A 13,096-nucleotide genomic window follows, 5' to 3' on the forward strand; every position below is an offset into this window, starting at 1 on the left:
TGCCGTACAACTTGTATAAGTATACAAACTAACATGCATTTTACACATTAAGGCTGCTGTTATAAAAACTAAGCAAAGGAACATTTCTCCTTTCAGTTATAACCCATACGATGGACCAAATGAGCATCCTGAAGCAGAGCTCCCTCTTGTGGCTGGAAAGTATCTATACGTTTATGGGAACATGGATGATGATGGCTTCTATGAGGGTAAGAAGTAAAACAACGGTCTCCACACACTGATAAAAACTTTCATGTATGTTCAGGTTTAATGTGTGTGGCTCAAGTCGCAGGGATTTCTAAGACTGTTCTTTCATAGATTTCAAAGTATAGCACGTCACTCTTTTAAATCAAAGGTTCTTTTGTACCTTCACTTTGGCCATGAATGGAGTTGGGTGAAAGTTTCAGGACACAGGCCCCTCCTGATGTGGCTGTTTCATAACAAAGGCACCCTAAAACATAACATGAGGACTCTGTCTGAAATAATGTGTTCATCATCAATGTTTTAATGGAGCTATACATTAGTGGTGTTTTCAATAATGCTGTTAAGAGTTACCATGTCAGCAGTCATCAGTTCGAACACACCTTCATGCAGGTAGAACTGTAATAATGGGGAAAATTAACTTTGCTGTGCTCGACTCAAGTCAAAACGAGTCGAGCCTTTCCAGCACATAGCCAGTGTTAAAGCCCCAGACAGACCCAGTGAGATAGATAGTTAGTTAGTTAGTTAGATAGATAGATAGATAGATAGATAGATAGATAGATAGATAGATAGATAGATAGATAGATAGATAGATAGATAGATAGATAGTCCTTTACTTGTCCCACAACTGGGAAATTCAAGTGTCACAGTAGCAAAGTAGATAAATATAAAGCAAACAAGAGCCTATAAAATATCAATTATTAAAAAGTTATTAGCAATCAAAATTAGAATTAAAATTACAATTAAAGAGGTAAAAATAAGCTATAAAATATCTTACAACAAATATATACAGTTGTGCTCATAAGTTTACATACCCTGGCAGAATTTGTGATTTTTTTGGCCATTTTTCAGAGAATATGTATGATAAGAGAAAAAACTTTTTTTCATACACGGTTAGTGGTTGGGTGAAGCAAAATTTTTATCAAACAACTGTGTTTACTCTTTTTATATCATAAAGACAACAGAAACTACCCAATAAATCATAAATTCTACCAGGGTATGTAAACTTATGAGCACAACAGTATATATATTATTGGTTATATAGTCTGACCACTGCAGGAAGAAAAGACCTGCGATATCTCCCTGTGAGACACAATGCACTGCAGGCCAGCACACTTTCTAAACATTGCTGTTATTAGCTGACCTCAGACTTTGAGAGGAGAGAACAAAAGCTTACCAAATGACTGAGCCAAAATTCACTCTTATTGTAAACATTAACATCCACTCTAACACCAGGAAGATGCGGTGCTCTTTGGTTGGCAGCATGTAGGTCTGCCTGGCTCTGCACTGCAACAGGAGACTTTTGTTAAAGGGGGGAAAGCAAAGGAGTTCTGTCTTCAGCCACACTAGCTTAAGTCAAGGAATAAGTTCAAATAGCATTTCATAATTCAGGGCATATTGTTTAAAGACCGTAACAATCAAGAAAAACACTATCAAGAGTATAGCTTTATTCTTCAAGAGCACCTGGCTTCTACCTGGAGATCACCTTCGCTTCTTTTTCTTCGAGGAGACCTTTGTTGTTGTCTGTCATAAGTCACTCTGTTCAGTACTTTTATTTGTCCAACACTGTGGCAGGTAGGTTTAGCAAATTCACCCGATGGCGCACAACAACAACCTCAATTGGCAGGTGGCAGATGGCTAATTTCCAACCCCGGAGCACAGCGACAAAAAACAGCTGATGCTGGGGGCATTCTTGCGCTTAGGACACTGAACACGGAAAACACTGAGCTGCAGTGTTTTTTTTATGGACAAAAAGGTGTTGCCAGTGCAAAAAAAAACTGTGTTAGTGGACAAAGGCTCTTATTCACTGGTACAGCTAAAGAGTGACAGGACATGTTAGGAGGAGAGAGTGGGGATGGGCATGCATTAAAAGGTTGATGACGAACCCACAGCCATTGTGACAAGGACTGCAACCTCGAGTGTGGGGCATATCATTTATCAGCTGAGCCAAACCTGCAGCCCTGAAAGTTTCAATGTTCAAACTGTTTAATGCTTAATCATACCTCTCAAACTTTTATGTAAAAGTTGCCAGATCTTTTTATTGTTAACATCATCATCCAGCTGACATTGTTTTGACCTACTAGTGTCAGTTACTTAGAAGTTTGTCATTTTCCCCCACATGATCACATTATGTGTGCTACACCTGTGTGTAAGTACACTTTGTGTCAGTGTCACCAAGAAAAGAAATCCTGTACACTTTTTACATCTTGGTGATTGGAGTGATTCTCTGTCTAATCCCTTTAGAATTATGAAGGCTTCTCCATCAGAGGCAATCCTAATCCCCCCAGCTAGCAATCTTGCAGACAGCGCAGCCCACTACAGACACAGTCGTACTCAGCTGCAGTGATTCATTAGCTGTGGGCGGCGAGATTGCATGGCATCGCAGAGGAGTCTTGTATTTACCAGGCAGGAGGGAGACTCGGGCCTCAGACCAAGCTGTTGTCAAGATGGGACCTTAGCTTGATGACTAATCCAGCAGGGCTCAACTTAATCATCAGCACACACCAACAACACAAACACACAGGCACACACACGGACGCAGACACACACAGATGGTCTTTAGGTCTCCCAGGCCAGGGTGGAAAAAGGGATTGAAGGACAAGATGATATGGAGCTTTTTTTGAACACAAAATTCTGCCCTTTGGGAAAATGAAAACTACAGTGCAAAGCAAAGCTGTTTTTTTTCCTCCTGTGTTGACCACAGCAGCTACATGCTCAGGGCTGTTCCTGGAAATGTTCCAAAGCAGTGAACCCAAGTTCAAGTTCTTTGAAATTTTGAAAAGAAGTGTTCGGTGTTTAGTGGTGAGAGGATAAAAGAGAGCATTAGAGAAGCAGTGATAAGTCTTACATCTTAGGGAATAATACATACTGTGTTTACATATCTCCCACCTCTCACTCACTGAGTCATTATCACCCCTCAAGGAAAACAGCTCCCACAGATGAATTTGTGTATTTAAGTTACAGCTCTCCTTTTGTCTGTTTCTTGTCAGAAGCCTTAAGTACAGCTCATTTCAAACATTACTTGTGTAATTATGTATAAAGACAGTTATATTATAAGGTAACTGATATTGTGTTTTGTCACTGATATGAGCATGATTCATATAACTAATCAACATGCCTCTTTGCTTCTCCTTCATAACAGGGGAGCTGCTGGACGGCCAGCGAGGACTTGTTCCCTCCAATTTTGTAGAGTTTGTCCAGGACAAGGAAAAACTAGCGATTCAGTCTGGAGAGGGAGGGGAAGACCATGGACTGCTGGACCATAGATGCCTGGCCTTGGTGCCAGTGGATGGAGGTGCCTCCCAAGATGACCTCCTGGGCTCATCTAATGCCTTGGTTCCCTGTAGCAATGGGACAGGGGGACCCCTGGACCTCGAGGACCTGGCTGACGACGTTGTGCCTTATCCCAGAAAGATCTCTCTTATCAAGCAGCTGGCACGGAGCGTCATTGTGGCTTGGGAGGCTCCGATAGTGCCTTTGGGCTGGGGGAACGTCTCTGGCTACAACGTGTTGATTGACAGAGAGCTCCGTGCCAGTATAGCGTACGGCGGTCGGAGCAAGTGCTTGCTGGAGAAGCTAGACCTGGACGGCTGCGTTCATCGCGTGTCGGTGCAGTGCGTGACCGACCGGGGCCTGTCGGACGAGCTGCGCTGCACCTTGCTGGTGGGAGCCAACGTGGTGGTGGCTCCATGCGGTCTGCGCGTGGACGACATCCAGCGTGACACTGCCGAGCTCTCCTGGTTGCCTAGCAACAGTAACTATGGTCACACAGTGTTCTTGGATGGGGTGGAACATGCAGTGATGAAGCCAGGAAGGTACAGACTACGCTTTCTCAACCTGAAGCCCCTGACAGTGTACAAAGTGACAGTGTTGGCACAGCCACACCAGGTGCCATGGCAACTACCGCTGGAGCAGCGAGAGCGGAAAGAAGCCGGGGTGGAGTTCTGCACTCAGGCTGCAGGTCAGCAAAGCTCACTGCTATACAAAGAGATCCAGTATCAATAATAAATGTATAGCCCCACAGCAGACATTTTCAGTAGTGCTATGCTTGCTTCAAACATGTTTAACTGTATTGTGTCAGTATGAAGGACAGATGGAGATCACAGATTGCTTCTCTGTTTATTTAAGCTCATCTTTGTAACAGTAAGCCATATACACTTTTGGAGTATATGCTGTAAATATGTATAGAAGAAGACAGCACAGCATTGCCTTACCCTACCACTGTTGTGTATTGTATTTTGTCTAGGTCCTACACCATATTGCAGAACAGGTCAGAATGAAACATCAGTCCTGGCTGGGTTTCCCATATATCCAAGCACTATATCACTTTCTCTGTTCAAAATCAAAGAGATGAGATGAAATAAGTGCCATGAAACGTATAGTCATTACAGTGGGAATGATTATGACATATTTCAAAACAACCAGTTATTTAAGGCATTTGGGCAAAATGACATTTCTTCTGGTCCAGAGGTTGAATAACTTTTCTAAATGTCCTGTCAGTGTGGTCACTGAAATATTCATTATAATGTAAATACATGTTTTTTTCAAACCTAATTCAAATGCCATTTTGCCCAAGTTTGCCTACTGCACTGAGCACATCACTAATTAGAAAACAGCCATGCATCACAAGATATGATCAGTTATTAATTCAGATTAGTCATTTCCTCAGCCTACAGCCAAGCCTGTAGTAACCAGTGCTATAAAAAGCAATGTCACTTCACTGTATCCAAACAGAAGCTTTTTAGATGAATGTGCATTTACTTCTGTTTGGATGCAGTTGTGCATGTCACATGTAGTGGATCAGGAGAGTGTAAGATAAAGAGTGGGCCAGCTGTGCTTTTATCAGGAGGCCCAGTAGCCTGCATTGGTAGTTATCCCTTCAGAAGGAGGAGGTTATTCTGCAGCACTAGAGCAAATGATCACAAACTGTAAAATGTAGTTCTGTAGAGTGAAAGAACTACAATTTAATAATAACCCCCAGATGATTGAGTATATTAGGTGAGTCAGTGGTCATTTGAAGTTTTAATAACTCATCATATCCTTTATTGGCCTTTTTTCTACAAAGTATGACACCTGAGTTTCCTCCACAACATTGCCACATGATCACAAGTATCACAAGAATCTGCATGAACTGTGTACCACCTGCAACATAAATAAGATGTTTTATTTTACTTTCACAACTTTTGATATGCCAGGATAATTAAGTTAACCCACTTTGTTGTTTCCTGAATCCTCCTCACCCCTCTTTTGGTATATGACTATTCTGTGCATGGTTGTGTGTGCGCCAAATTGTGCATCTGATGAATGCTTCATTCCTTTTTCCGCTTATTCGTATACCATTTCTTTTATAATATTTCAAAATTCCTTACAATCCTTCTCTCACCCACCCAGGCCCTCCCCAGCCCCCTTTGGATGTGCAGGTACTCTGTGGGCAGGCTCCAGGGGTCCTACAGGTCCGCTGGAAGCCTCCCGCCCTCTCTCCCACGGGCACATCTAATGGTGCAAATGTAGTTGGTTACGCAGTCTGCACTAAAGGACAGCGGGTGAGTTAGCAAGGAGGTTCATCCATCTGTTTCGACTAGAGAGAAAACAAGGGACTTTGTGCTGTATTGTGCAAAGTACTGAGGAACCAGAGAATACACAAAAATATGATCTGTATTTCAGAAGCATATGTGCATTACAAAACATCAAGGTACAAAACAACTTGTTTGATTGTGTTTAATCCAGTTGAAAATGAGACTTTACAGCACAGATGGGAATGTATAGCCTCTGTTGATTAGATAACATTGTGTCACTGGTGCCTTAAGTGTACACAGCAGTGCCACCTACCTGGGAATTATGTCCAGTGCAAGACTCTCAAATCTCAGACCTGTAAAAGTCTTGGAAGGTTCTCTCACTCCCTCTGGTGACTGACACAGGAAATCAACACATCATTTTTTGACAGAACACTTTTTTTCTGGCTTATTATGAGCATCACACATTAAAGCTAAATGAAACAAGATGAATGGGTTTGACAGCAAGTCTTCTTCTCTCCCTCCTTAGTCTGATCAGCAGTAGGACGAGAATATTGCCCCAATGTTTGCACAGATTGATTTATTAACAATGTCATAAAACTGTAGATGTGATCCAGTTTCTACTTCTCATGTTTCAGTTGACGTTATCAACAATTATGCATCTTCTGTTGATGTTACTGTTTTACTTTTTGTTTCTAAATGCAGATAGCTGAGGTGTTATACCCTATGGCAGACTATGTTACCATTGAGCTGACAAGGATTCAGTGCCTGGAGGCTCGGGAAGTGATTGTCAGGACGCTGTCAGTGCAGGGAGAATCCCAGGACTCCCAAGTCGCCGCCATTCCAAACAACCTGCTTGTGCCTCTTCCTGCAATTCCGCTGCCACCGCCAGTGCACCCCCATGCAGGCCCCCCTGCACACCCTCACCCTCAACCCCACCTCCAACCTCCTCACCCTCCTCATCCCACACCCCAACTTCCTGCTCCACCCCAGGCACATGGACAACCACTCCAACCCCATCCTGCTCAAATTCAACCCCATCCTGCTCAAATTCAACCCCATCCTGCTCAAATTCAACCCCATCCTGCACAAATTCAACCCCATCCTGCTCAAATTCAACCCCATCCTGCACAAATTCAACCCCATCCTGCACACACTCAACCCCATCCCAGAATTCCCCATCCAGGCGGACCCCCTCAGCCTCAGCTTCGAGGTCCGCATCCTCAGCCTCGACCTCAACATCTTCTGCCCCGTCAGCCCCACCAAGGTCCCAGGCCCCAGCACCAACTGCCTCTGCTACCCCATCCCCAACTCCGCCCTATACCTCAGAGACCAGTATGTGCCAGAGACCTGGATGCCAAAGACCATGCAGCCCACCACGGGGGAGCTGTTCAGCCTGGACAGCCTGGCTGGGACCCCTCACGTTCCCCCTCTGCACAGCCTCCCATGCCCATGCAAGGCCACACTCTTGAGGCCCCGCAGCCCGCCAATCCACGCTCCCCATCCCCACAGAGGATACTTCCGCAACCGCGGGGGACACTTATCCCAGACACCGTGGCCAAAGCCATCGCCCGGGAAGCAGCACAGAGGGTGGCAGCAGAATGTGGCAAGGTCTGATGAAAAAGGAAACACAACACACTTCTGCCAAAACCATAACCAACAATACAAAGTACTGCTGTCCCGGCATGCCTCTGTTACTGAGATTTTTCACCTTTCATGAATGTTTTCAGGGCGACAGGCGGCAGGGCAGATACGGAGAGCAGGGTCATTCATTTCACCAGCATCACTCTGACGAGGAAGAGGAGGATGAAGAAGGCTTTGGGCGCGGACGTCGGCGAGGACCCTCAGTTGATGAGTTCCTACGAGGATCTGAGTTAGGGAGGCCGGTAAGACAATCATGATATTCGCTCAAGCTATTGCCTCCACTTGAAGTGTAGACACAGTTTGTGTATAGAAAACCTCTCAGGTGTGTGTTTGGAGGTGTGTGTGCAGGCATGTTTGGGTGGTTGCATGCATACACTCCTTTTCCCATGTCTTTGTGTTTTCATGTGTGTGTGTGTGTTCACCTTTCCATGTGCGTTTGGTGTGTGCATGTATGTGTGTTTGTATGTATGTATGTGGACTTAAACACTTGCGTCTGTGTGTTTGTGTTTGTGTGTGTGACTGTTAAAAGCCTCACTATAGTCACAATGAAGAGTATCACAGCGAAAGCAGCCGGGGCTCTGACCTGTCTGACATCATGGAAGAGGATGAGGAGGAGCTGTACTCTGAGATGCAGCTGGAAGAGGGACGCCGGCGCAACTCGCACAACACACCCAAGGTGCAGTTCTTTGCACTTACTTCAAACCCCAAAAGCCATAACCATCCAAATTAAATTTTACTATAGTGAACTGCACAGGCACAGATACTTCAACTGAGACTGATGCCTTAACTTGCTCCCAATAAGTGTTGTTAGTGTGTGTGCTGAGTTTAGTTTAAATTCATAGCAAAAAAAAAAAAAAAAAAAAAGTAAATAAAAATCTGGATGTAAAGGCTTCAGCAGTATGGTGACAAACAGAGAAAGACAGACAGGGTTTGAATATTTCAGGCAGAATAAACGCTAATGGAGCAAAATCCCTCAAGGTTGATTATCCAGCGTGGATCAGTCTTTAATTATTGAGTGAAACTTGGTATTTTAATTCCATTTTTCAGCTTATGACATCATTAACTCAAATCCTCTCTGTTTTGTAGTGTGATGGTATTATACTAAGTGGATAGCTGCAGCCTTGGAGGTATGAGGTATGAGGTGGGCTATTAGTATGATCGGAGGTAGCTTGGCTCCATGACGACCTGCTGCTGCAGATTCAAATGATACCGACATTGACAGGCTGCAGCAGCAGCAGCAGCAGCAGCGGCACCCTCCTGTTGTCTGAGAGTAGGTTTTAATGTTTGGGCACCATGGAGCGAGATGAAGATAGAGTTGGTGTGAATGTGTTCAGCACCTTGGAGAGAGAGAGGGAGAGACTGACTTCGAACATTTTAACACTGTGAAGGGACACAACATTGTAACATAGACAGTAGCAACTGATACCTTTGACACAACCTCACTTTTTTTAAAATCTATTTTTTTAAGTTAAGTTCAGTAGTTTGAGAAATTGTAGAAGTATATGCTTAATTTTGAGATGTTAAACTGTCTCGTTGGCTTGTGTGTGTCTGAGTGTGTCTATGCGTCTGTGTTTCAGTGAGCCTGCCTATGAGTGCTGCATGATTTGTTTACATACATTTTGTACAAATACACCAATGTGTTTTTTCTCACACACGTAATGTTTGTATTTTCCACACATCTGTAAGCAACTCATGAATGTTTAATGTTTGCAAATGTTGCCTGTGTTGATGTGCATTCCAGACAAACACTACTCCTGGAGGCCGTCATGACCGGGAGGCTGGGAGGAGAGTTCATCATGGTGGTTCCCAGCCTCACAGAAGGCCTCTTATGGTCCCCTCCATTGGTCAGTATGGGCAGATAGCTGGAGAGACGTAGAGAGGGAATCGTCATTTAATGTTTCTATACAACGGAAAAGCAGTGTTTGTTGCGCTTTTGAAACCTTCATGAGCTTCTCTTTGTCCCCAGATCACCTCTGTGTCTATAAACCATGCTCATACCCTTCACACTGTGAACACAAGTTTGATCTTAAAGATAGTATTTTGATGTTAACAGCTGACTTTATTCTTAAACTGCTACGAGCAATTCATCACATCCCTTCCGTTCCATCAGCAATTAAAATGTCCTGTTCCTAAATTATCAAACCTAGCTACAGTACTGGAGAAAGTTACTACCATCGCTAATATAAGTGCAAACAGCATTTTTTTATATTGATCAGGTTTGAAAATCCTAAACAGTAGGTAGACAATCTTCAGCAAAGTGACAAAGGGGAAGCTCCATTCAAGTCCTCTCAAAAATTAGTGTGGAGTCTGACAATGAAGATCACTCCACCTTTCTTCAGCGTATTGAATCTTGGACTGTTTCAAAAGGTCTCATATACACACTTATTTAGGTCCTATCCATTAAATAGAACTTTCTCTGTGAAAATTGTGGAAATTCTCCATCATCCATACCTGATGGGGAGACAAGCACATCAAGGTGTTCCTCAAGGGTTAACTTTAGGTCATTACTCCTCCCATGTATGCTTCCATTGGGTCAAGTCATCATTAAATATTATCAATAGTATCAGTTTTCCTTACCACATCTAATCAGCCAATTAAAGGACTTCCAACTTACTGCCTGCTATCCAAGGAGAAATTATCTTATATTTCACAAACAGTTATTTCAGTGAGAAAGTCTATAATCTGGGACCCTCATCACAAAACATTCAGCTAACCGAAATAAACCTCAGTATCCAATTTATTCTGGCCTTCGCTTTGACGACCTGTTAGAGAAAGTTGTTATTACAGTCATATTTCTCTCAGCTTGAGGCAGGTCCAAAATATCAAGTCCCCTTTTTCCTTGAGGACAGACACACAGTTGCTCATTCTTTTGTTTTGTTGTGTATGGAGTTCTGTTACACCATCTATACAGAGTAGGTAGTATTCAGGCTGCATTCTATTTCAAAGTACTGCTGGTAGGATTATCACTCGTTCAAGAAAAACTGACAAAATGACTCAGATCCTGGCACGCCTTCAAAGACCTGCATATCTGCATTAGTTGTAAAGTTTATTTGATTGCCCTATAAGTTTCACATGACTAGGCCACAAGTTATAAAAAGACCTACTAACCCCTATGAGCCTGGTGCCTTCTCAGATTAGTTAATAGGAGTTTTTTGGTGGTAAACTGAGCCTGACTGGTGATTAAGATTTACACGGGCCTTTTCAGTCTATGCTCCCAAACTCTGGAATGACCTGCAGACAGCAAGTTCACTTAACCAGGCATTTATCTAAACCTCTTCTTAAAACACAATTTTTTAAAAGAAAAGCTTTTATCTCTGTGGACATTACATGTAAATGATTTGTATTTTAGAACGTTGTATCCTATCAGTTAATGATTCTTAACATTTTAATCTATGAAGCACTTTGGAACTTTGCCAAGAAAAGTACTATTTCAGTTTGTAATGATGGAACCCCAAATTCCTCCAATTCCCCCAATTAAAATGTTCTTTTGAAACAGATTAAGAAGGTTTGCATAGCATCCAAACCTCTATGTATTTGAAAATAGTACAAAGACAACATATCAAATGTTGAAAGTGAAATATTGTATTGTTTTATTAAAAATGCACAATCATTTTAAAATTGATGCCAGCAGCACATTTCAAACAAGTTGGGACAGGGAAAACGAAATGCTGAAATTTTTTTTTTATAAAAATAAATAGATAGATAGATAGATAGATAGATAGATAGATAGATAGATAGATAGATAGATAGATAGATAGATAGATACTTAGATACGTAGATATGTAGATAGATACGTAGATACGTAGATATGTAGATATGTAGATAAATCACAAGGAGGAACATCTTCCAACTCATGAGGTTAATTTGCAACAGATGAGCAACAAGATAAAAAGGGCATTCCAGAGCAGCTGAGTCTCTTAGAAGTAAAGCTGGACAGAGGTTCAATTCTCTATGAAAGACTGCATGAGTAAATAGTTCAACATTTTCAGGATAATGTTCCTCAGCGTTTCAAATAATTTAGAGATGTCTTCATCTACAGTTATATAATTTAAAGATTCAGAGAATCTGGAGAAATCTCTGTACAAAAAGGTCAAGGCTGAAAACCAATACTGGATTGCCATGGTCTTCAGGGCCAAGAGTCTGTAGTGGAAATTATTGCATGGGTAAGGCAAGGCAGGCCAAGGCAAGGCAAGGCAAGGCAGGGCAAGGCAAGGCAAGGCAAGGCAAGGCAAGGCAAGACAAGGCAAGGCAAGGCAAGGCAGGGCAAAGCAAGGCAAGGCAAGGCAGGGCAAGGCAGGGCAAGGCAGGGCAAGGCAGGGCAAGGCAGGGCAAGGCAAGGCAGGGCAAGGCAGGGCAAGGCAAGGCAAGGCAGGGCAAGGCAAGGCAAGGCAAGGCAAGGCAGGGCAAGGCAAGGCAACTTTATTTGTATAGCGCATTTCATACACAAGGGCAACTCAATGTGCTTTACATTAAAACATTAAAACATTGAAAGCATTGGAAACATTCAGACAAGCATAAAAGAACACAATTAAAATTACAAACATAATAAAACAGAAAAGTAAAATTAGAAATATGTTAAAAATAAAATTAAAATTTGCATTTAAAGTTAGTTAAAATGAGCTAAGGGCAAGGCAAGGCACGTTTCTTTATAAAGCACCATTCATACAAAGAGCAACTCAAAGTGGGCTCAAAATCATGGGCAAAATCCATTGTCTGTGAACACAATATCCACAAATGCAGGTTAAAAACTATACCATGCATAGAGGAAACCATTAATGAATACAATCCAGAAATGCTGGAGACTTCTCTGGGCCAGAGCCCATTCAAGATGGACAGATGCATAGTGGGTTTGTTCAGACAAATAAACATTTTTAATTCTTTTTGGAAACCATGGACACATGCACTAAAGAGGAGAGGGACCCTCCTGGCTTGTTATCAGTGCACAGTGCAAAAACCTGCATCCCTGATGGAACAGGGATTTGACTTTCAAAACTCCAGAAAATGATCTTCTTGGTTCCCAAACATTTATAGAATGTTGTCAGAAGAAGAGATGATGCAACACAATAGTAAACATGCCCCTGTCCCAACTTTTTTTGAAACATGTTGCTGGCATTCAATTTAAAATTAAAATATGTCAATAAATGTTTTCAGCTTTAACATTTCACATATTGTCCTTGCACAATTTTCAATTAAATGTTGGCTTTAAATAATTTGCACAGCATCAAATTCTGTATTTATTAATATTTCATGTTTATATATTTGATAATATTTTGCACAGTTTCACAACCTTTTTGGAATTGATGTTCTAATAGCTATTAATAAAATCTTAGGCAGCATTACACATCATGAGTTGACCGTTCGGGAAGGGAATGTTGAGTTTTGCATTGTTACCCCATCACTCTCTAATTGGTGTTTCCTGTAGAAGTAACCTCTGAGAATAACAGTGAGGGAAACCCCTCCCCCATCACCGAGGATGGTAACTATGGCAGAGTAGCTCGACACAGGACGTGGTCATCCCGCAGGCACATGGGCGGCACCAGGTCTCCCCATGGTATGTGCCTGCAGTCCTGCCTCTACCACCACAGCATGGTAACAAAAAATGCCACTAGTAAATGGCATACGGCAAGAAGTAGCTGTGGACACTTGCAAGTGCCTGTTTCTATATCTTAAATAATAAGAGTTATTATTATGCTTTCAGTTCAACAGCATGACTGCACTGCATTGATATGGCGGCCCCACTG

At 42.4% G+C, this 13,096-nt stretch overlaps 1 protein-coding gene across 6 annotated transcripts in view; it reads left to right on the plus strand.

The window, feature by feature from the left end:
- LOC117831625 (RIMS-binding protein 2-like) overlaps positions 1-13,096 on the plus strand; it is a 96,027-nt gene that overhangs the window by 73,865 nt on the left and 9,066 nt on the right. For 2 of the 6 annotated variants that reach the window (XM_034710394.1, XM_034710395.1), the window contains exons 10-17: positions 97-206; positions 3,341-4,159; positions 4,445-4,468; positions 5,590-5,741; positions 6,417-7,322; positions 7,442-7,597; positions 7,885-8,031; positions 9,097-9,199. In XM_034710394.1, the coding sequence (XP_034566285.1) occupies positions 97-206; positions 3,341-4,159; positions 4,445-4,468; positions 5,590-5,741; positions 6,417-7,322; positions 7,442-7,597; positions 7,885-8,031; positions 9,097-9,199 (2,417 nt within the window). The remainder of the gene's footprint in view (positions 1-96; positions 207-3,340; positions 4,160-4,444; positions 4,469-5,589; positions 5,742-6,416; positions 7,323-7,441; positions 7,598-7,884; positions 8,032-9,096; positions 9,200-13,096) is intronic. The other 4 variants (XM_034710397.1, XM_034710398.1, XM_034710396.1 and 1 more) reach the window with 4 other exon arrangements.

This window comes from Notolabrus celidotus, chromosome 19 (assembly GCF_009762535.1).
Source record: "Notolabrus celidotus isolate fNotCel1 chromosome 19, fNotCel1.pri, whole genome shotgun sequence".
Classification (NCBI taxonomy): Eukaryota; Metazoa; Chordata; class Actinopteri; order Labriformes; family Labridae; genus Notolabrus; species Notolabrus celidotus.